Source organism: Anopheles marshallii, chromosome 2 (assembly GCF_943734725.1).
Source record: "Anopheles marshallii chromosome 2, idAnoMarsDA_429_01, whole genome shotgun sequence".
In the NCBI taxonomy this organism is placed as follows: domain Eukaryota; kingdom Metazoa; phylum Arthropoda; class Insecta; order Diptera; family Culicidae; genus Anopheles; species Anopheles marshallii.
This window is the reverse complement of record NC_071326.1, coordinates 36335925-36358929: the sequence shown is the minus strand read 5'-3', so window position 1 is coordinate 36358929 and position 23005 is coordinate 36335925. Positions and strand designations below refer to the sequence as shown.

Here is a 23005-nt window from a genome sequence, read left to right as displayed (position 1 = left end):
CGGACTTTATCGTACGCATAGATAAAGTGTTGCTCGGTTGATAGTTTAAGTCGAACACGGGGCTTTAAGGTGACTGATGGGAAAATTTGGCACGAATTGTAAAACGATAAAATGTAAATAGTACGCATCATTTAGTCTGTGCGTTAATTATAAAACCAAATTAGTGCGTGGAAAGAAGTAAAAAAAAAAGAATATCATTCGGAAGATAATTCTAATTAAACAAACAATATTAATTTCTATCAACCTGTCTCCATATCTGAGAGCGATCATATAAAACTAACTATTGTTATAATCCCCACATACAAACCAACTAACAAGCAACAATTGATCATCACAAATCATAATCATGTCATATCAAACTTCACGTACAACGCGTGCAACCCATGTAACTGTGTTCCGGTTCGGTAAAAATGTTCATCAATTGTAACTAACTGTGATTATTCTTCTCCCGCTACTGTTCTAGTTGTGCTAAAACCCTTCCCAAAGTTATGTAGTTGTTTCCCGTTATAGTGTAGCTTGCCCAATGAAAGGGCACCACTGTTGCAAATGATCTGTATTTGTTGATCGAGTGCTTTCTTCCACCGTTTAGATAAACTTGTCTTTTCTCATATCCCCCTGTGTTATCCTCTCTAGGCTTCGTGTGATAGAATGTATTTTTCTCCCGCAAACCGATCTATTACGTAAGGTTTCCAAGTTATTAAGTGTGTAAGAAATAGTTTTTTTTATATATACAATCAAGGAAATCTAAAGCTAGCTTTAAACACAACTGTGCTGACGTAGAAGAACAAATGCCGTTGGGCATAGAATTTTTGTGTGCTGCGAAGCAATACGCTTCTTCCCGGTGTGCATGAATTTTACTAGGTTCCTTTATTTTGTTTTAAACAGAAGCTCATTTGCTATCCTTTTTGGTGACATTTCCGTGCTAAAACTCTTTCTGCCGCTGAGCAGTACGATTCGAACGTAATAATTAAGTAACTCAGGAGCTTGTTTACAACAGAGGCCTGTATTGAAGTATAAGAAACGATTACAGTTTAGAGCGGAACAGTCAGCAATTTGTTGAACGTTTAAAACAGCCTGTAATAAGGGGAATGAAAATAGAACATCAAATTACAACATTTGCATACCGTTATGGATGTTGTAGAACGGCAATTAAAACGACAAAAAATACTAATGAAATAAACATGTATAAAAAAAAAAACACCCCATTAAAACACAAATGAACTCGTTTCTCCCTGGATTGCAGTTCGCAATATGCAGAAGAGATAAAGTCGTACGGAATGAGATAGTTAGATAAGTTAGCTTAAATGTAAAAGCTAGAAATAAATTGACTGATGAGTTGTGCGTTGATAAACAAAATTTCGACTAGTAAAAGTAGTAGCAAAATTGAACACAAATCAGATCAGGTAGCAAACAAAACAGAATCAAATTGATGATTAGACTGTACTGGGTGATGAATTAAATTCGAAGTAAAGTGTAACGGATGATTAAAATTACAAACCAATGAAAGATTTTCTAATTTTCCATTCTTTACGGATGGTTGGTTTTAAAATCTTTCTGCAGACTCAAATCGGGACAAATACCACTGACGGTGAAGTTACAGAAAAATAGAATGAGGTAAAGAAAACATGCGATTGAAAATTTAACAATAATTTGTTGTGTTATAAAATGTGATTACAAGCAAAAAAAGAAAATCAACATCCGAAACAAATAACAAAGGCTACTTCATTACCTTTCATGTGCAAGCAGACAAACATTTCATCTAAACGAGCGTGTCCTGCACGGACCATGGAACAGCGGTGCGGCTTCGATATCTAACAAACTTGCTGGTTGTTTCAACTGTTGCCATGGGTTACCCGAAGTTACCGATGCGTGACCAAGCACCAGGTCGAATGCAAGGGTACGACATTCAATGATACACCCAGACGTTTGAAGTAGGCCATACGCTAGTGCCCCCAAAGGTAGGATTCGTACCCTAACGGTTTCGAAGTGCACTAGCGGAGAGCAATCCTCTTGCAAACGTTTGTGTCATTCCAGTGGCTGAAGTCAAGTAGTTAAGGTCACACCACTGTGCTTGACGATGGAAAATCAATTGAAAGTAATCAACCGCACAGAACCGTCGGTGTAGTGTAAAGTGATTAAGTGATCTGGAAGGTAGGTGGGACCTACCTTTACAAGTAGGTGGTTTCATACAAAAAAACTGTATTGTGACAGAATTCTCACATAAAATCAAAGATTGCGGGCGTAAGGACTTTGCTATTCATTGCGGGATTGTCCTTTTGATTCAAACGCCTGACGGTATGCAATCTGTTTCTTGAAGCGCCTCCGATACATTGCATTATATTGGATGCATAGTTGCAGGCGTTATTAACACAGGAATCGAATCAACAGAATAATGTCGCGAAGGAATAAATGAACACTTATTTAAATTCGTTTTGTAACCTTTTTAGTTAGACGAGCAAGTAACGGGTCTATGATTTGTGTCTTTGCGTTCAAAGCGATGCGATGGAGTTTTTTTGTGATGGAGTCGAGTTGAAATATGTTTTTATGTATTATCTTACGATTCTGCCGTTGAATAACTGGTGCGAAACAGCTCTCGATACCTTTCGCAAACCTAAACTAGAGACTGTCCCAACAAACCAATTGATTGTGTTATGAACATGTGAACCGTCTGCGAATGGCGTCACTTCCTGCGAGAAAGTCCCCAATTGAATAAAGTACAGGACTGAAAATAGATTTTCCTTCATCCCTCTGCTCACCTCCCGAAAACCGGCCATGTAATAGGGTCATGGTTTGCGTGACTGACCCGGCGGGGGGGAAGGTAACAACAGCCAACACTTTTTACCGGTTTTTGGTCCAGTGAATCCTTGCCCCGCGCTATCCAGTACCAGGGTGGACTGCTTCGGGTGCGTGTACTCGTTCATGCGAGCGTGTTGCGTGCTTTGCCCGGCTATGTCCTGGGCTTTCGAATTATCATTTTTCAAGGATAAATTCTTGCATTTTATGTTTCGTCCGGAACTTCGTAACGACCCTTCCATCGTTCCGGTTCAATCGTTCCGGTCCTTTGTTCTGTCCCGCTGCATACGCAAGCAAACAGACGGGGGGGCGGACGAAGTTTGCAGTACCGAATGTGTTGTCCTGTTTATAACTTTGTTTATCATGCCGGGTGGGGTGAACTATTATTGATTTTCTCTAACATTGTGACTCTTTTTTTTTGTTTTGCTATAGCAGCAGCTGGTACTGGAACTTACTTCCAACGTTCAGCACAGCTTGTGCGGATACCTTGGGGCAGGATAAGGACAAACAAAAACTCCACGTACTACTTCCACTGTTGGTGGATGATTTGCAATTGATTGGCCATTACATCCTTTTTGTTATCTGTGCACGGAACTACCGAGTGATAAGGAGAGATAAAGGGCTTTCGGTGGAAACTGCACAATGTATTCTAGTACCGTCCCGGATGATGGTGGCGGTTTGTTCCATGCGGACCACACTGCACGTGCCAGCTATCGGCGCGAGTTCGAGGAGATGGAAAGCCGCATACGAAGGTGGTAAGTAAGCTGCAGAGTTTTGCCTTTCCCTTTCGTGCACCCTCTGAATTAACGGGTCTCCGGATGTCTTATTGTACAGTGAACGACAGCGGGCCGAATTGGAACGCCAGTTCGAAGATCTGATGCGCGAAAGAGCGGACTGCGAAAAGGCTGCCGTGCGGGCGATGAGGCAACGGCAACGACGCCAGATGGAGGCAGAAAGGCAACGAGCGGAGCGTAACGAAAGTATCCTTCGGATGTTGAACAAAATCGATCAACAGGCGGCATCGTTAGCTGCCAAAACGGATCGGCTGAAGATGTTAAAGGTGAGTGGGTGTATTAAACGTTTGCTTGTTGATAATTGACCGTAAAACCTCTGTTCTCTATTACAACTTCAGACGCAATACGAGATGTATCTGATGCGAACCTGGTCGACAGCACCGCAAGCCATACCATCGTACAGTGTTCCGATGATCACTGCACCCCCAGCAGTGCATACGAAACTGCCCCAAAGTCCTCAAAAATCCGGATTTGTTCAATACCTTAGCGAACTGACGCATCAGCAAACGGCCAGCATTAATTCCATTCCACCTCCGACGGCTTTAAGCAACTATCTTGCATCGCAGCAGAAACCATTCGTGCCGGCATCTTCCCATGCTGCTGCAGTTCCCCAAGAACGTCCATATTCGAGAGCGTTTAACAGCAATGGTGGCTTACAGGACGAACCAACGGTGATGCACTATGGAGTCAATACAGCGCAAATGGCCCTCGGTGGTACGAAGGCAAACAAGTTTGAAATGTCGAACGAAGATTTTATCCGGTACATTGACAGCGAGGTGCTTAAGGAACCGATACCGAAGGTAAGCATCGTTGCTCCTTCGCCGGTAGTAGAGGTGGATGAGGTGAAACAGACTGGAGAGCCATACCTTGAAGATGCCACGATGAGTGAAGATGAGCCGATTGGAGAGCTGTCGAACAAGTTGAGGGAGTTCAGCATTATGGCTGATGCTGAGAGCAAGAACGATACACAGAACAATCCTACAAATGGTCAATCACAAGATGAATCACAACAATTGGACGAGGTGATGGAAAATGGTAAGAAGCGGAATGTAGTTCTCTTAAGTTTATATGACAACAACACTTATGCCATATCTTTCTGTTCGGTATTTTCAGCTCTTGAATATCTAGCATCTTCTGAGACGATCGCGCCAGACAAAGATCACTCTTTCAATGAACCATCGCCGGTTGGAACAGTTAAAGACGACCGTGAAAAGATTGTAGAAACGAACTCTCACATGGAACATGAAAGGCAAAATAATGTTGAAAAGGATGTCCAGGAGTTGGCGGCTAATTTTATAACGCCTGAAATGGACATTCCACACGATGATGCAGAGATCCAACCCTTAACAGCTGAAGATTCCTATGGTTTCCACGGCACAATGCATCAAGAAGATATCAGTGCCACTAACGACGTAATGTACGCACCAACAGACGAATCTAATGTGAATTATCTCGAAGTACCTCCGGTACAACCCGAAGAACCATTGTACGATAATCAGCAGTACAGTACCTCGAATGAAGTATCTCAACCTGAGCCTGTTCCAGAACTTAATGCGCAACAGTTTCAGCAACCGATCCAACAGCCTGGAACAAGAAACCAACATTGGACGACTGCAAGACAAGCCTTGCGTTCGAAAGCATTCCCTGGAGGTTCCTTCAAGCCACCGTCCCCAGAAACGGATCTACACGAGCAAACCGGTCAGCAAGGTGGCTCGCATGGAATAGTGTCAGCTGTGCCCGAAGAAATCAGCAACATCGAGCAAGCAGTTGTACAGAATGATCCTTCCATGGCTGAGTATCCTGCGTATTCGGTAGAGTCAAGCGATCCCTACTACCAAACGGATGTCAGTGCCGGTGCTCATCAATCGACGGAACAAATGCAGCCGCCTGTCATAAGTCAAGGTTATCATAATGATGCGATGGGGCAACCGGTAGAGTACCAACAAGAGGATGCACAACAAACCGTTGCCTATCAGTACGGGAACAATCAGGAAGGACAATACGTGGAAGGTGAAGCAGGAGAGCCGCAGTATCAGTACCAAGAAGCTATCGATCCAACTGCCAGTTCTTACGCAACCCAGGAAGGATATCAGGATCCGAATCAGCAGTATCAGTATGATGAGAATGCACAGTACTACAACGATCAGCAAGCGTACGACGCACAGTACTATAATCAAGATCCGCAGCAACAGCAACAGTACTACATGGACGAGTCTAATCAACAGCAGGCAGGGCAGTATGAGCAACAGGTGGGTCAATCCCACGATGACCAGCAACAGACCCACCCAACAGACCACCATCTACCGGCAGCTGAACCAAACGATCAAACGGCGTACTATCCGACCGACGTGCAGTACGAACCAATTGCACCTAATCCCGAACAAATGGAACCGCTGTCAAGTGCTGCTACTGCTGCTGGTGGTAGTGCTCCCGCACAAGCGGGTGACGAACAGAAGCCAGTTGAGACATCGGCCGTTGTCGGCACCCCGTTGGTGAAAGATAAACAAGAGAAGAAAGGTACCGAGGCGCAACAGCCTACGACGGCCGAGCAAAAGCCCTCCGCCTGCAAGGAAGCACCGGATCCGGGATCGGATGTGCCAACCTTGAGCACCGTTAACGATGAAAGTGATTTCGATTTCTCCTCACAGTGATAAGTACGCACTGTTTGTTTGATCGGGGTGTAGCCACCGGTGTTGATAAGGATGATAGCAGAACTGTACTCTATTGTTCTTTAGACACCCATCTGCTCTAACACACGCGCCTAAAGTTTCAATTAACAAACGTGTCTCAACTATGCTCCAGATAAAACACTCGAGCTTTAATGCGTTTTGTAGCACACGCTTTCGAGATCCGCACTTAGTGGTTGGCCAGCTGGGATGCTTTATAGTGGTAGAGCGTTGAGCGGATTGGCTACAGTCATGCTGTGGTTTGCGCTGTGTTCGGTGTGCCTGGTGGTCGTTCCAAGGCTCGCAACGGCTGATGGTCGTCTGCCGAACGATACCATCCCGTTGCATTACGATCTACACCTGGAGGTGACCGGTTTGGGAGTGGACGATTTCACCTACCGGGGCAACGTGTCGGTACGGATCGCCATTGCGAGTGATACAGATCAGATCGTCCTGCACAGCGTGCGTAGTACGCTCGGTTCGATAAGCGTACGAAGATGTCGGGATGGTGTAGAGATACCTCACCGGTTGCTGGAGACGGACGGCGCTAGTGAGCTGTTGCGCATTCGGACCGCTCGTGTCCTGCGCCGATCGGACGATCAAGTTATCCAGCTAACGATTACGTTCAACAGCACGCTTGGTGAGGAACGATTCGGTTTCTATCGCACACAGTACCGGGGTCCGAAGCGAGTTCCAATGGCTGTGGCTGCGACACACTTTCAACCGTGTTACGCACGGCTCGCTTTTCCGTGTTTCGACGAACCGGCGCTTAAGAGTACGTTCCAGGTGACGATCGTTAGTAACGCTAGCCATCTGGTAGTTTCCAATGCCCCAGTCAAGACGATCACCTGGCTACCGGATGGCCACAAGGCGGTACTGTTCGAGCGTACTCCACCGATGCAAACCTACCTCGTATCGTTTCTGATCGCCAACTTTACATCCGTGCACGCGAGCAGCCCTTCCGGCGTGCGGGTTGGTATACTGGCACCGCCCAAAGATCAGAAAAAGCTACAATTTAGCTTGCAGGCAGCGACCTCACTGCTAACCAGCTTGGAAGAGTACACCGGGCAACGCTTGGGTCTAACGAAGCTGGACCATGCCGCCATTCCACGGTTTGGAAATGCCATGGAGAACTGGGGTCTGGTAGCGTACGATGAACAGTTCCTGGTGCTATCACCGAAAGCCCACCGGTTGCAGCGTGCCCAGGCAGTCATTACCATCGGTCACGAGACGGCCCACCAGCTGTTCGGCAATCTAGTTGGACCGGCGTGGTGGTCCTACCTGTGGCTGAGCGAAGGATTTGCGACGTACTTCGAGATGCTGCTGGGCAGTGACCTGTACCCGGAGCTGCTCCCGTTGGAGGAATCCTTCGCCGTACGGCACATGCGGCCGGCACTGTTGGCCGACGCGTTGGAAGGCCATGCACTGACGGTGGAACCGTTGCCGGCGGACACGGCACAAATTGAGGCGCTGTTCGATACGATCACGTACAGCAAGGCGGGATGCATACTGCGCATGATCAACTGTTCGATAGGCGAGACAGCTTTCAAAAGTGGCGTTCGGACGTACCTCGCGAGATACCGCAATGGGACGGTTTCTCCGGGCGATCTGTACGGTAGCTTCCCGGCGATGCCCGACGGTCCAACGGTCGAGCAAATGTTTCGCAGCTGGGCAGACAAACCGGGACATCCGGTGGTGACGGTCGAACGTCTTAACAGTTCCTTCGTCCGGTTTCGTCAGCAGCGTCACCAGCCGGAAGCGGTGGCCACCCGGGACACCGACTCGCGCTGGTACATTCCGATTACGTACTACACCAACAGCAGCGCGGGAAAGTTCGAGTATCGGCCAGCATTTTGGATGCAGGAAAGTGACCACGAGCTGGTGGTCCGGCTGGAGATGGAGTGGCAGGATGTGCTGGTTGTGAACCCACGGCAGATTGGGTTCTATCGCGTGGAGTACGACGAGCGCGGTTGGAACACCATCGTCGACATTCTATCCACGTTGCCGTCCGTTGTGCAGGCGAAACTGGTGGACGACGCTTTCGGACTGGCCCGCACCGGTCTGGTCGGGTACGAGGTATGCCTCGAGATGCTGCAGGAACTAGCGGCACACCCGGATCCCGTGCCGTGGTTAACGGCGATGGCGGAGGAGAACGTCGGTTTCCTGCAGCGTGTCCTCCAGTCGGAGCAGTTTGACCAGTTTGTGGTGGGATTCGTTGGGGACATGTTTGGACTTGCCGGCAACCTTACCCAATCGTTGTTCCAGTCCCAGGCACTGGAACGAGCATTCGATTGGTGGGCTCGGCTAGCAGCACCGGCACCCGATTCCGTACAGAAAAAAGCCGAATCTGCCGGAGGCATGCGACGTCCAGCCTGTCCACTGCTAACGGTGGACAACATAGTGGAAGGTTTCGTGTCGCCTGACGATCTCGTGCGGGATCGTTTATTCGCTCGATTAAAATGTCAACCGAAGGACCGGCACGAACCACTCATAGTCGCGCTGGAGCGCATTAAGGAGACGAAACTTCTCACCCCCGGCAAGCTGTTTGCCGTGTTGGAGAGCTTGGTTAAATCCGACCCGGGACGGTTTCTGCACCCGACCGTCCGTTTCCTACGCACCGTTAGCACGGCCGGGATCGGGTCGGATGGGCAACGCTTGCAGCACCTGTTGAGCGTAATCGTACCCGAGGTCACTGACCGGAATCGGGCAGCAGATGTACGGAAGCTGATTGTCAAAAATGCTGCCGCCCTGTCGGAGAACTTCCTCTCACACGCGAACACCGTGATGACGTCAACCATCAGCTGGCGCATGCAGCAGGTACCGAAGCTAAGGGAGTTTGTTACCGATTCCCGTATGGCCGCCTACTACGGGAAGGAAGCGGGCGGACGGCAAAGCTCATTGGCAGGTGGCTTGATGAATTAATGAAATGGGTTTGGGTGTGCCTAAAGGCTTTGGGGTGGGATGGGTCACCGTTTTATGACAGTAACACTGGGTGGCAATGTTCATCATCACACGTGTGGTCAGATTTAGCTATAACTACTGTAAGCGCTACGTTTTTGTTAGGTAAAGTTTTGCTGCTGTTTTGAATGTAATTTTATGATTCTATAACGTTATAAATAACACAATATAAACACAAAGCGGGTGCATGAGTTATAATATATTTTTTATCAAAAATGTTTGAGAATTTCACCGGAAATCGTTGTGCTTGAAACACATTCTTGCTACAAGAATAGTTTGTCTGCAATCTTGCAGTGCAGTGTGCACTTCTTTTCTGCTGGCCACTGTGTGTTTTTATTCGCTTCTGCAGCACTACCTTCGCTCGCAGCACCTTCCAAGTTCGAATGTCCAATTTATGTGTACCGTTTCGATTAGCCGCAGTGTGACGGTCTTTGGCTGCTCGTCGTCCTTCGGTATGGTCGGCACATGCCACCATAGGTCACGCCATTTGTCGCCGACCGGTGTGGGTGTTGTGTGATTGTTTGCCACGTGAACAAAACGAGCCGGGGGAAGGCGGGGAAAGGGGAGGGGGGCAAAGCAGAACCCCCACTTAACGGGCGACCATACGAACGCCGGGCCCGGAATGGTCTGGTGTTGCGAATGATCATTACATTAGTCAATATCAATGGTCGAACGGTCATATATTGGATGCCGGGATGGTGTTTGTCGTCATCGGTGGTAGTTTTCTGGGAACTGTGTGTGATATGATGCATCGGCCAGGATCAAAGCTGCCAGCATAGAGCAAGGTGCCCAGGTATAAAAACTGTTTGGCTAGCCAGTGGACATCCTCATTCATCGGTGGACCGCAGCTCGCGCCGTAAGTGAACCAGTGCGTGTGGACATTCGGTTCGGTTCGTTGTGAACGTTGTGTAATACCCTCCTGGAAGTTTGGCACCGTTTATCGGGATGATCGTGTTAGTGGATGTTCGTTACTAGGATTTTGCAGCTCTGTCCTCCGGGAACAGTGTGCGTAGACGCGGAGGACTAATTAAGGCAGCCGGCAAGCTGGCGCGTACACGGTCCAGGATGTGGCTACCGTTGGCGCTCTGTGTGCTGCTGGAATTTGCCGAAATTGTCAGTGCAACGGGCGGGTTGGACGATGCACTGGAGGTTACGTTCAGCGAGCGGACCCGGGCCGACTGGGAAAAGGTTTGGCACCAGGAAAGCCATTCACGCTGCCGGGCGAAATTGATACGCCATCTTTATTGGGCGTGCGAGAAGGATATCTATCGGATTTCGAGACGCAGCGGCGATGATGGCCTGTCCGGCGGGATGACAAAGCGTAGTGCAGCGAGGCAAACGTATGTCGAGGATGATGCCCAGCAGACCGTACCATTCCCTTGGGCGATTGATCGCGAGGTGGCCTACGCGTTCCTGCGTACCCGACGCAATGGCAAACGGCGGTCGGGCGGTTCGATTACGGCCGAGTGTTGCACGCGTACCGGTTGCACCTGGGAGGAGTACGCCGAGTATTGTCCATCGAACAAGCGATTAAACCAGCATCGCCGAAGAAAGTAAGGATTCCGAACGGATACACACGGTTCTTGTAGGTGTGTTGGTTTAGCTGGTTTAACACACAAAACAACACGGGAGATGTGACATGGCCTGGTGATGGAATGTAACCGCGCAGGAATGGAGGAGATGGGATGCAGGTGGAGGTAGAACTGGAAGATTTCTCGGTATTCTCGATCATCGTACGCAGCATATGGTTGTGTATTGCAGCATATTTTTTGTATGTATAATGTGAAATAAAGAAATCCGCACTACCTTAATAGAAAGTCTTAACTGTAGGGTGCAATCACTACAATATTTGAGAAACAATACAAAAGTTTAAGTCATCGAAAAAAAAATTTTAATTCTGTATGTAAGTTTATCAGTCGTTGGCTCTTTTTTATTGCTAACGTTTACTTATTACTTTGGGAAGTTATTCAAAATAATGAATACGTATTTTACTTTTACTTAGTCTTTTTCCTTTCTGTAACCATTTCGCCACCATTCGTGCCTAGGAAGGACACTTGGTAAGACACCCAAAAGTACAACACTCCAACGGCACAGTACACACTCGTTAGTAGAAGCGGTAAAAAGGGCAATCGATCCCGCAGTCCTATCGCTTCGTGTACGACGTTTTCGTATGTACACAGGACAGGAAATCCTGCCAAATAAAGGAACTCCACCGTTCGGAAAAATGTGCCACGATGAAGTAGCTTAAGCAATAGAACACTTAGGGCGGTGTAAACCACATGCAAACTAATCTTCACCAGTGTGAGTTCCGGTTTAAACAGCAGCGGAAACAATGAATAATGTGCTACAACACCGAGAAAAATGGTCCAACGGGCATCATTGGCGTTGTTAATCGCAAGTAACGTCAGCGGAATCAGCACCATCAGGATGGCTTTCTCGTGTACATGCCAACCGAAAAGGAAAGAAGTGCAACCACACAGCACGATTGCCCGCACAAAAGAACGGGCGAGAGAGACAGTTGACGGTGGGGATGATTTCAGTGACCATAGCTTAAGAAGCACCGGAATCATAAACAAACCTGTCAGTGCAAATGTTACAGCGGGAGATATTGATGGCAGAACGGTGTGTTCGAATGTTTGTACCAGACCGCCAGTGCTGGAAGCTTTGGCCACTCTACCGAGTGTTACGGCTAGTGCCTTATCGGCCGTATTGTACAGTGCCCAAAAATTAGGTGCCCAGTAGGCATGCGTCAGGCCACGCTTGAAGGGGAACAGTCGGGAAAGAACCTGCAGTGAGGGATGGTACAGCGTCGCCCCCGAAACGAAAATAAAAAATGGGTAATAAATTCACATTAGTACCGTGCCGGTAATTAATGACCGAAATCGAGCTTACCTGTGGAATGTGTTCGTAGAATGGACCGAACGATAGTAAACAGACGCCCAGCACGACGGTACCGAGCTTGATTAACTTAACCAGCGCTTGGCCGATGGTGAAATCGCGCAAGCAATAAAACCGCAGCAAATAAACCATATAAACGGGGGCCACGTAGATGAAGATATGTTTTAAGTTGAGCAGCGCCGCAAACAATAGCGCTGCCTGTAATGGGCGGTTTTCCATGAGTGCCCCGATGCTAAGTAGCAGCACTCCAAACAGGAATCCATTGTACTGGAAGTGGATGTGGTCCACCATGAGGAGGCCGGCATTGCCGAGCAGGAGCGCACCGCCGATAAGAATGGAACGGGACGGATTTCCACTACCTGCTGTCAGCGCACGCAAACAACGACGAACACCCAGTGCGTAGATGACGTCGGTCACGATGACCGAAAAGCGTTGAAAAACAATGGTCTGCTCCGATGCATAGTTGAGATTCTTCACGTCTAGCATACGCGGATCGAACGATTTGGCCACCTGCGAGAGGAACCACTCGAAGTAGGCAAAGAATGGTGGATAATCCAATGTCCATTCGCTCGTTTTTTCGTAATACCATCGGGACGGGGGCAAACTGTGCGTTATGGCCAACCAATTGCGGTGCACTTCGAAGTCTGTGGAACGGCTGTGGAAATAATAAGTTCCCTGATTGCTTGTCTGGCGAATACTGTTGAAGTGTTCATACTTACTAGGCGGGAATAAACAGCAGCTTTACACCGGAAACGAGTAAAAATATGTGCCAAAACATTGTACAGTTTCGCGCTTTACTAGACTATAACAAAACTAAACATCGACGAACTGCAACCGACGGGTTGGAATGGAACATTTGCTTATCGATACCGGTTTCGTTGCAGTTGCCAACACCTCAAAACAACAACAAACAACGTTCAAGCGACGAAATGTCAAAACGCATGTCAGCTCAGTGAAAATGGTTATGGTGGAGTAGTTCCGTGGTGGTTTGGGTGTTTTCCATTTTCTGTGATTGATTAGTAAAATTTGGACATTTTAACAGAACAGTTGAATATTTCCATTCGTTGCGTATGTATTTTCTGCCTTATTGCAACCGTTTTTGTGATTGTTGATGCGAAAAACAAAGATTTGTCCAATTCTGATTAAAAAAATGCTTGAAACGCTTAACACGCTTGAAATTTGAATGTTGCACTATGGGTCCGCTATTTAGAAAAGCTTGGCCAAGCAAAAATCATTTTTGAAAAATATTTTTCAATTAGTTATATTCAACTTTACTGAAACAACGCCCCCTTTTGTCTTGAAACAATCGTATGATAATTTTACAAAATATATTATTCCACATGGGGTGGTGTCTTGGTAGCGGCGCCAGCCTTCGCACGACAGGACCGATCCAAAATCCCATCTTCACCAAACCCCTATAGCAAGGACCGACTATCCTACGCTACGAGGTAAAATAAAGTGTATTAAGCAAGAAATGGCAGGCATGGCCTAGATGGTCGTTACGCCAAGAAGAGGAAGAGAGAGATAGATTATCCATTATCAATTGCGATTTTAACCTCCGGTGATTGATTGAATATGAGAATAAAGTCACTCATAAAAGTTATAAAGCTATACTCGTCCTATAAAGACTCTTGATGCTAATCTATCGGTTGAAATTATACTAAATTTCAAATTCTACAAAGTTCCAGCCCAGTCAATCATTAGATTAACAATACAACAAACGAATTCCAATATTTATTCATACTGTTAAGAGTTGTATTTAAGAAGTACTATTTTTTACTTAGTCAGAAAGAGCATTCAAAAACTTTGATCAAATACCATAAAACTACTCTTTGTCAATTTACTGCTTCTTTCCCAGTGCATAATCTATTGCCGACCGTAACGCATCGCAGTTGCATCTTATCGGCATCCGAGCCATATATTTCCCGTCCGCCGAGGGTATCCACGTTCCGGACGCACCCGTTCGTTATTGTACAGCCAGTAGTAATTTCCCTTGAAAAAGTACGTCTTGCCTGGAGCAGATGGAGCAGATGGAGCAGAATGGCATGTCCCCGGGCGGGCACCAGCGATAATACGACGAATGTCAAGGTTACCGGCAGCGCACCAGGAAATAGCACGATTAGAAAGGTTACAGCTGGTGAGTGTTGCTTCTTCGCGCAAACCCCCTCCTACTTACCGCTTGCGACCGCCGTTGCGGCGTCAATTTTATTCGGTACACCAAACCAACGGTCCATGGATGACGGATAGCCTTCATCCATCTCGCCGGCAGTATCATTGTACCGCCAGAAACGATCATCCGCAAACAGGTAGGTTTTGTTGTTTTTCGCTAGCAGATCAATCGTGCAGCGAGAGAGGGAGTAGAGCAAAGCAAAAACAAAAACAAAAAAACCGAAATGAATTAATCCACCCTCTTTGCGGACGTGTATCACGCCACTCACGCCAAACCATTGCCGCATCGATCCGCTTCAGCTCTTCCGGTAGCCCATAGTCCGTCAGTGGCCGTACTTCCGGGTGCAGGAAGTTAAGCGCATCAAACACCCAGTAGAAGCGGCCGGAAAACAGTACGATCGCGTTATCATCCCACCGCTCGTACACCGCATCAATATGGCTGACGGTTTTGGGGAATCCCCGAAACACCTGCCAAATGCGCACGGGATAACCCTGCTTGATGCGATACTTCTCCGTCAGCCGCCACAAGTACGGACCCTTGAAGATGAATATTTCACCCCGCAGCAACCCGATCGCATCGAAACTACCGCTGCATATGTCCGGCACCGGTACGTACTCCGCCGGCATGTGCGTTGTGACGACGGCCGGCGGTGACCGGGAATGGTAACGGCTGATATGGTCGTCCACGGTTTCGTAGTCACCGACGAAGGTGATTGGGATGTCGTAGACTGCCGTCGTTGAGGATGTGGTGGTGCTGGTACTGACCGGTTCCTGCTCGGGATATGGATCACTGTCCCAATCGGGCAGTCTCGGTGCAGGTGTAACGGTGAAGAGCTCGTCCACAGCCGTGACCGATTCGGTAGTGTACATCCAATCCGGGTCATCGGTGATGTGCGGGTTTTGTACTTGTAAGAACGGGGAGGAAAAAAAAAAACAGGTTGGACCATATCGTTCGGAGCTAAGGGTACGATTTGGATCAACCTACTGTACAGCTGGTACATCGCCAAGATGTCGTCGTAATCGAGCGTTCCCTGCGCAATGCCCTTGTAGTACGGGAACATCAGCGACGTGTAGACCGGTGAATGGGCAAGCCCCAACGAATGGCCCAGCTCGTGTATGGCGACGGAGTAAAAGTCCACCCCTTCGCTAAGGTGCGTCGAGTTTTCCTTCCAGTTTTCATCCTCATCGAAGTGGACATCGCCTCCGTAGGCATTCATTTCGTACGGATAGAACGCATGGGCCAGCACGTTTCCCGGACCGTCGAACGGGTAGCTGTGGTCGGATAGGCCGGGCATTAATCGATCAAACCCCCTTACCCTGCGCAGACCACCATCAACCTCGGCGTGTCTACTCACTTGTCCCCGTGATGGCCACTACCGAACCCGACGATGATGTCCGCCGATGGGTCGTACACGCGCACAAAGCGCAACTTGCTGTACTTGCTCCACTCGCCGAACGCTTTGGCCATAAACTTGGCCACCGCGTCCTCACCAACCTTGCTGGACCAGTTCGCAATGCTGTAGTGGTGTGTGTGTGATCGGGGAAAAAAAAGACGAGAAGAGAAAGATGATTTGAAAAACGGACCTCCTACAGCGCGGACACCCCGGTTTCGGGTACTCCAGGGCCTGCACAGATCATTAGCCACGACTCCAACAGATGAAAGTAAGAATTTAGCGAAGCCACGAAGCGTTGGCCGGGGGTTTGTTTTGCTGCGGTCTCCTGTCGTTTAATGGCACGTAATCAGCGTCACGATCGGGGTAATATGCAATCCATTCCCCTAATGCCCAACACTGCGTGGAATGTGGAAGAACTCCGCCCGGTCCCGGCTGGTGACCGCCAAACAGCTCGATTTCGCTGATAAATCGATGAAAATGCTAATGCTCTAAAATGGCACCTGTCCACCATGGGTGATGTGACCGCCCCGAATCATAAAACCCCACACGAGTGGCCGGTGCTGTCCCGTCCAAAGATGGCGCACGCATGATCATTTTCAATTAAAGTGAAAGTTTTCCTTTCCCATTTTTTTTTCGCCGGCGCGCGCGCACACGCGGTACGGGTTTTGTTGTTGACTCGTTTGTACGTGGCCGTCGGTAGGCTGCAACTGTGGTGTGTTTCGCCGGGATAATGAATGGCCGTACCAATTAAACGAAAATGGCTATCGAGGCGAAAGCTAATGGCCGCTCAGAAGTATCAAGCCTCGCATGCGGATGGTTCGTATGCCCATAAATGTGTGTGTGTGTGTGTTTTTTTTGTTCGATTCAGTCAAAAGCATTCATCCCCTGCTCGGGTACTGCTGGAACAAGATCGATTGGGTTTAGGAGCTAGGGGGAAGTTTCGAGAGAATTTATTATATCTGAGTTTTTTTTTTGTTAGTATTTGCTTGTAATACACACAACAGCAGTTAGATTTAGAGTTTATAAAAGGAAGGTAAATACTTTTTTTTTTCACTTGCTGTTCATCACTTGATTTGTTTTGAAGCATTGAAGGGTTAAACCATTGATCGGCCACGCTCGTTTGACCGATCATCGATCATAGATTATCGGTGGATCGTACGAAAGCAATCGGGAAATGGCAACGGCACGGTATGCGCAACGAGGAAGAAATCGACTAAAATCGACCTCGCACCATAAAAAGCCACCCAGCCCAAAAACGGGAAGGGATTGTCTGTTTAGGCAGGACAAGGGAGTATGTTAAAGAAAAAAATAAATAAACGAGGTTAAGGTAGGGCATCGTTGGTTTTGTTTTGTACTCGTTTTTCGTTTCATCCTTTGGGGCAGACCCCCAAAGGTTTTTTTTTTCGTATCGTCAATTTTTTGTTTGTTGTTGGGGGCTATCCGGGTGGCAAAATCAGCGAATGTACGAATGGATGAAAGGTTGTAGCTGAGTCGGCTGGTCGTTCGTCCCGGGGTTTGTTTTTTTTTGGCTACTTACAAGTATGTTATGCGCCGCTTGCGCCAGCTCTCCGATCCGATCACGTACCGCCGGTGGCGCAATGATTGATCGTGCTGCATCACGTCGACCACGCCGCACCGGGGCGTTGACATTAGCTGCATCGCACGAACCGATCGGTCGAACAGGTGTGCCGGAAGGTTAGGCGCCGTCAAGGAAGTGGCCGCGTAAGTGTTGCAGCGGAGAGAGAGCGAGAAAGGGAATTAAAATGACCATTATTGAAGGATATTTCTCAATTTCTATAGATTGTTTTTGATTCAAACACAATATTTCGCACTTGTACAACATTTGTTACATCTTTTAATCAAGTGTATTATGTTTTCGTGCAACACAACGCCTGCTGAGTGTCGGTATGCTTATTTCCTGTTTTATTTAACTTCAATCCTGATGCTTAAAACACGCACCTCCATGCAAGACGGCGAAAGACTGGAATTTGCTCGTTAGTTAAACCAATACAATCACGCCAGATTGGCTTGTCATTCATAATGTGAAGTTGGTTTAATGATCTAACATTTAGCGCACTGTCTTATCAGCTTTTATTTTTACGAAGCATTACACTGGGTAATAAAATAATATTGTTAGAATATGTTTTTTTCAATAGCAGGATCTTCTGTGTTGAAATCTTGACTGGACTAAGTCCTTTCTACAAGCGACTCTTAGAAATGAAAGACACGGAGAACCAATTAGGCAGGGTGAATAAAGATTTGTGAAAGTAGTAGAGCCAACTTAGAAGAAGAAGTAGCTTATTTAAGTGCTTATACAAACAGTATTTGTCCAAAGACACCACAGAGTTAAAATCCAACCTGATCTCAATCGACCCACCATGGCATCTACTGAATTGAACCCGAGGGTGGGCTCGACATTTACAAGATATAACAGAGTATAGATAGTTGTTACAAAACATTTAAGAACATTTGTCGATTCCTGAGTTTCCTAAATGAAAGGAAACTCAGGAATATATGTTATATATGTAATTTAAACATTTATATGTCATTTAATTTATACAGCTTTTCCTATTATTGTGATATTCCTAAATAAATAATTGATTCGAAATTCCTGAGAGTGAGTGATTTTATAGTTGAAAATATCATTTGATGATTTAAAGAAAAGTCGTTATGTATCAATCGATTGATTGCAATCTTGAAACCTTTTCTTTTTTTTGTTTAGTTCCATCTCGATCAGCCAGGCCATATTGACATTTTGTTTTCCTTAAAATAACTAATTGATTAGGAGTAAAACAAATCTACCATCGTTAATGCATGATTTTTACATATCTTTTCGGTAGCATAAACCCAAACATGTATTAAAACATAACTCAGCTCTTCGAAATTGTTTGTAAAGTGACCATCAATAGAAAAGGCTTCAAACGCTGAATACGCCGTTCTTCGTTAATGCAAAAAAGAAAGATTAATTTGGAATATATTTACGAGTTAGTTCACATTTTTAACATATTTTAACAATTTCTATCACTGGTTTTCTCAGGTCTGATTTATTATTTCGTTATCGATCAGCATAGGAACTTCATTTAAGGTTAAAGAACTGAGGTCAATGAATCGAAGTATGTAGAACACTTTTTCGTTATTTTAAATATATTATGAAATTCAATGTTTAATGCAAATCGTTTTTAACATCATATGGGCATCAAATATCATAAGATTATTAGTCCATGTTCGATGTAAAAGCAGAGTTCCTTTTAAACTGATAATTCACCGAATCGTTTACTTACCTCGATCGTTTGTCGATCCAGAACGCCCGTCTGTGGTATTGCACCGAACTTCTGCACGTGCTTGATTGCTTCCACAATCGCTTCTCCACTGTACAGGGCTTCCGCCTGGGACGGTCCCTTCTCCAGATAGCCGAATCTTCGCATAAAATCAATCTACGAAATAAGAGCCAGCGTTTGAAGCGTGAAATAGCCGAACGGGTCCTTTTTCCATGCACTACACACCATTTCTTTCGTAGGCACGGCCGGTGCTCCACTCACACTGGGTTGACATATTAAACACAGCATGCCCACCACAGCGATAGACATACCGAATAAATGCATCCGATATTGTTCCATTGACGATGGAAATCGTTTCATGATTTAACACTCGAGAACGCAGAACAATGAACTACCGCTGGCCAAAACGCAGATTCACTGGGCACAACACGGACTGCAGCGTACACTCATCGATGCTGTTCGCTCCGGCAACATAATTAGACTGTCGATCCCGCCACTGGATGCTAATTATTGTCACGATCAAGACGCGATCTTGCTGGCCCATTTCACTGCCGATGTTGTTCTTATTCCAGCGCACACACACACAGTTCGCACCAGACAGCGATGGCATGCAATTGCTCACAGCATCAGCACCAACTGGGAAAGTGTCACGAACCGGAAAGCGTTGGGTAGAAGCGGGGTGAAGTTCATATCGCACACCCGAGCCCGATTCGCCAGCCGCGTCGCGCCAAATCCAATTAGCGCCCGGCCAATTATTGCTTGCGATCAGCAGCCGAAGAGAGTAGCACAAGTAAGTAAATAAATAAATGATTAATGATTCACTTGCCGCGAGGTTTCTCTTCGCCGCGGGGTCATAGGGCATGAGACACACCGGGAGGTCGCGCACTATTTTCATTGTGTCTCCCGCAGCGGTCCCGAGGGCATTTTTTTTTGCTGCGCCAATGTTGGAGCGCGCGATTGTTTGTTTGGTTAATTTGTGTCATCGTGCGCTGGTGGATGATTTGCATTCGAGCGCAATGCTTACGAAGCGAGAATGCATCGATCAATGGTGGAGTGCAAATGGGATTTTCATTCGTTGAAGGTCTTATAGTTTTTTATTTGTATTGCCATTCAGAATGCATGTAATATAATATTTAATAAATAAATACGTGAGAACAGAAATTGCAATACACGAAAAAAAAAAATAATAAAGAGCAAATGCCGTCTTTATGGAGTAGATAAAATAAAAAAAATAAAAACAATTGCTTTATGTAATTAAAACTAAAAACTCTAATATTTTTTTCATCGTGTTTTGCTTAGCATTAGAGATGACAATGTCAGCACATAAGAATATAAGAATATTAACAATACGATTTTAGATGATATGTAATACAACTGTCATTTTCATGGCTTTTTAAAGATCTCCGCTCGTCCCAATAGGTTAACAATGTCCCATCGACAGTGCCTTTCAAGAATATTTCTTGAAAATAGTGTAATGAACGTCACTAAATACTATTAAAAAATAATACTAAAATTAACCATTCATAATGAGAAGTTTACTATGTTAAACATATTAATATTATTTTATAATTCTTATTAGCAAGAAAACTTATAAAACTTTTAGCAACACCAAGCCACCAAAGAACTGTTTGCATATTTTTGTCATTAAATTGCTTGTACAGTTTTTTTTTTACAAGTATCTTTAATCAGCTAAAACATTCCTGTTGCTCCAAATTTTTAACCAGACTGAACTTATAAAAAAGATAACGAATGAAGTGTAAACCAACTGCATAAAAAAATGGAAGGTGGATGAAATAATGCTGTAAAACAATGTAACAAAAACAACTGAACTAAAGGTGAATGAACACATTAATGTGTAACAATTTTCTAAAATCTTTGCAGGTAATTAAGCAAGTCTTACAATTATATCTAAGACAAACAATGGCTTTTTTGCTAGTTCGATTAAATTACAAGAAGAATATGCAACATACCGCAAGAGCAGCTTTAAAGCATTGCAGCTAATTTCTCTGCGGTACTTTGATGACCTGCACAGATAGGGCTGTAAATCACAGCGCAGTCGATAGCGTAGAGACAATGCCAATACTAGGTTTCAATGTTGAGGGTCGTAAATGAAGCCATTATGACAACCCAGTTCCTTCCTTTCTTGTCACAATTAACTGCAGCTAGGTGTGGCACTGCACTTTCCTTTGTTTTCCTTTGCACGTGAAGCGGTTTGATTTCATACCGTTAAGCGGTAGCATCTTTTGGCACCTTCTGCATCATTTATCCCACGGCGAATCGCACCAGTAGTTTATGGGGATGTCCTACTCTGTTTGTTACACTATTCCCCCCCCAAAAGACATCCTCATACAATCGGTGTTGCTTCTTCCTGTAAACATTGAACACAAATTTCTCATCAAAAAGATAAGCAACTGAAAAACTGGTGTTAACATTTCCCACCATTTTCACCGCATCGACCGCAACTTTCGGTGAAAACTTTGAAACGAGTGAAGCAATGAGGGGCTCTGTGACGCTTGTGACGACAATCGACACCGAATTATGCAAAGGCCACTCACCTTGGGACTTTTGGTTTCTGTTTGGAAGAGGCCACCGATTTTTCCACGCTTTCAGTTTCTACTTGCGGTGAAAACGCAGCACCCAGAGCGAGCAAAGCTGTACTGGTGTACAGTTTTTGGGTAAAGTTGTGTTTTTTTCTGCTTCTTACAGCATGTCCAAAAATACAAAAAGTAAAAAAGAAAATGCTTAACATGAAAAACACCGAAGAAAACATGCTTTATTGTTATCGTACTAGCGCCAGTAATGCCTTTCCATTTTGTGGACATTTCCATCCCTGGCTCCCATAAACCATCCCATTGCTGGTGGGTTTGCTACTTGCGTGAGAACAGTAGCCACCCGATTGTGCAAATGCACGCTGAATTATCAACGCTTCTGTGGACTGTTTTTCTTCCCGATTCGGTGAGAAACGAGCGAGATGTGACATCGCGTCACATCGTTCGACGTTATTCAATTACAACCAACAATTACGTCAAGATAATGGCATGTCGCGGAATAGCTCGGAAATTCGGTTTTTGAATCAGCTTAGTGTCGCACAAGCCAAATAATTTAACATGCTTAGGGGTGACGGAAACAAGGCGGACAGCTTCGTAGATTCAGCAAACTAATTCCCTTTCGTTGCGCACTACGGGATAAGAGTCGTGATATTTTCTAGCCGAAATCTCTCTATAATAATTTAACAAATTTAATTTCTATTTTAACAGCAACAATTTCATTACGAACTTTACTAATTCCTTGATTTTCTCAATCTTACTATTCATGGGGGTGTGTAACACAATATAAGATTTGGTACATTTCAGCGGTGGACATGAAAGTGCCTTAAGAAACGGTACCATTTACTTTAATCAACTGATTGTCTACAAAAACAAAAAAAGTATCAGTAACTATGGACTCTAATGAATAAAGGACTATCCTAAAGAACATCTTGTAAAAAGCATCTCGTATGATTACAAGATAATACAAAACAAATAGATCATATAATATATGTCAGATGAATCTCATGAACGAACTTATTATAAAATGGTGAGCCTTTCATTTTTTTTATTGCAATTGAAGATGTCCTTGCTCACAGACTGAATTTGATAAAATTTATTTTCGCTTCCAATGAGAAATATTCTTAGTACAAAATTTATACGGCTTTACTATCTAAAAGGAGATATGTGGATAAGCAACCCAAGTTAAAATTTTAATTCGTTCAACTTTATCAATCATTTCAATTTCTCTATATTTGTATTTATCTTTGGTTATATATTTCGTGAACCTTTTTTTTAGTTTGGACAAATTTAATTACTTGTTTCAACTAAAACTTAACTAAACTAACTTGTTTCGAAACTAAAGAATTAAGACCTAGTTCCTAACTAAAGCTTATAATCGCCTATCCCTATCAAATGATACAAATGAGGTATGCAAATTTGGCTAACTGAAGTAATTTACGTTTAAGCGCTGTAAGGTCGATACGATCTTTATGATGAAAGTGTATTAAATTATCCATTCTTTTCATT

At 45.3% G+C, this 23005-nt stretch overlaps 5 protein-coding genes across 5 annotated transcripts; 3 read left to right on the top strand and 2 right to left on the bottom strand.

Moving 5' to 3' along the window:
• The first annotated feature begins 3435 nt into the window (after positions 1-3435).
• On the top strand, positions 3436-6238 carry LOC128708802 (uncharacterized). Its single transcript, XM_053803783.1, has 4 exons — positions 3436-3548; positions 3628-3853; positions 3926-4622; positions 4701-6238. Exons 1-4 carry the CDS (start codon positions 3436-3438, stop codon positions 6236-6238), a joined length of 2574 nt encoding a protein of 857 aa, XP_053659758.1.
• Positions 6239-6463: 225 nt separating this feature from the next.
• Positions 6464-9175, top strand: LOC128717909 (glutamyl aminopeptidase-like). The gene has a single exon (XM_053811585.1). It carries the CDS (start codon positions 6464-6466, stop codon positions 9173-9175), a length of 2712 nt encoding a protein of 903 aa, XP_053667560.1.
• A 1101-nt stretch (positions 9176-10276) lies between these two features.
• On the top strand, positions 10277-10768 carry LOC128719861 (probable insulin-like peptide 7). Its single transcript, XM_053813500.1, has one exon. The coding sequence runs from the start codon at positions 10277-10279 to the stop codon at positions 10766-10768; it is 492 nt and encodes a 163-aa protein (XP_053669475.1).
• Positions 10769-11205: 437 nt separating this feature from the next.
• On the bottom strand, positions 11206-12887 carry LOC128707523 (probable dolichyl pyrophosphate Glc1Man9GlcNAc2 alpha-1,3-glucosyltransferase). Its single transcript, XM_053802479.1, has 3 exons — positions 12829-12887; positions 12104-12764; positions 11206-11997 (listed from the first exon to the last, which is right to left on the bottom strand). Exons 1-3 carry the CDS (start codon positions 12885-12887, stop codon positions 11206-11208), a joined length of 1512 nt encoding a protein of 503 aa, XP_053658454.1.
• Positions 12888-14008: 1121 nt separating this feature from the next.
• LOC128708316 (matrix metalloproteinase-2-like) lies at positions 14009-19289 on the bottom strand. Its single transcript, XM_053803290.1, has 8 exons — positions 19176-19289; positions 18954-19106; positions 17210-17325; positions 15634-15795; positions 15264-15550; positions 14548-15183; positions 14286-14435; positions 14009-14121 (listed from the first exon to the last, which is right to left on the bottom strand). Exons 1-8 carry the CDS (start codon positions 19287-19289, stop codon positions 14009-14011), a joined length of 1731 nt encoding a protein of 576 aa, XP_053659265.1.
• Between the last annotated feature and the right edge of the window lie 3716 nt (positions 19290-23005).

Excerpts from the sequence above, each read along its gene's own strand:
- LOC128708802 (XM_053803783.1), top strand. The coding sequence starts at position 3,436 with ATGTATTCTAGTACCGTCCCGGATGATGGTGGCGGTTTGTTCCATGCG. Across the intron at positions 3,854-3,925 it reads ATCGGCTGAAGATGTTAAAG|ACGCAATACGAGATGTATCT; the intron begins GTGAGTGGGTGT and ends TTACAACTTCAG. Across the intron at positions 4,623-4,700 it reads GGACGAGGTGATGGAAAATG|CTCTTGAATATCTAGCATCT; the intron begins GTAAGAAGCGGA and ends CGGTATTTTCAG.
- LOC128717909 (XM_053811585.1), top strand. The coding sequence starts at position 6,464 with ATGCTTTATAGTGGTAGAGCGTTGAGCGGATTGGCTACAGTCATGCTG.
- LOC128719861 (XM_053813500.1), top strand. The coding sequence starts at position 10,277 with ATGTGGCTACCGTTGGCGCTCTGTGTGCTGCTGGAATTTGCCGAAATT.
- LOC128707523 (XM_053802479.1), bottom strand. The coding sequence starts at position 12,887 with ATGTTTTGGCACATATTTTTACTCGTTTCCGGTGTAAAGCTGCTGTTT. Across the intron at positions 12,765-12,828 it reads CTGCTGTTTATTCCCGCCTA|CCGTTCCACAGACTTCGAAG; the intron begins GTAAGTATGAAC and ends TTATTTCCACAG. Across the intron at positions 11,998-12,103 it reads TCTACGAACACATTCCACAG|GTTCTTTCCCGACTGTTCCC; the intron begins GTAAGCTCGATT and ends CCCTCACTGCAG.
- LOC128708316 (XM_053803290.1), bottom strand. The coding sequence starts at position 19,289 with ATGGAACAATATCGGATGCATTTATTCGGTATGTCTATCGCTGTGGTG. Across the intron at positions 17,326-18,953 it reads TGGATCGACAAACGATCGAG|CTAATGTCAACGCCCCGGTG; the intron begins GTAAGTAAACGA and ends CGTGCGATGCAG. Across the intron at positions 14,436-14,547 it reads CGATGCGGCAATGGTTTGGC|CGAAAAACAACAAAACCTAC; the intron begins GTGAGTGGCGTG and ends TTGATCTGCTAG.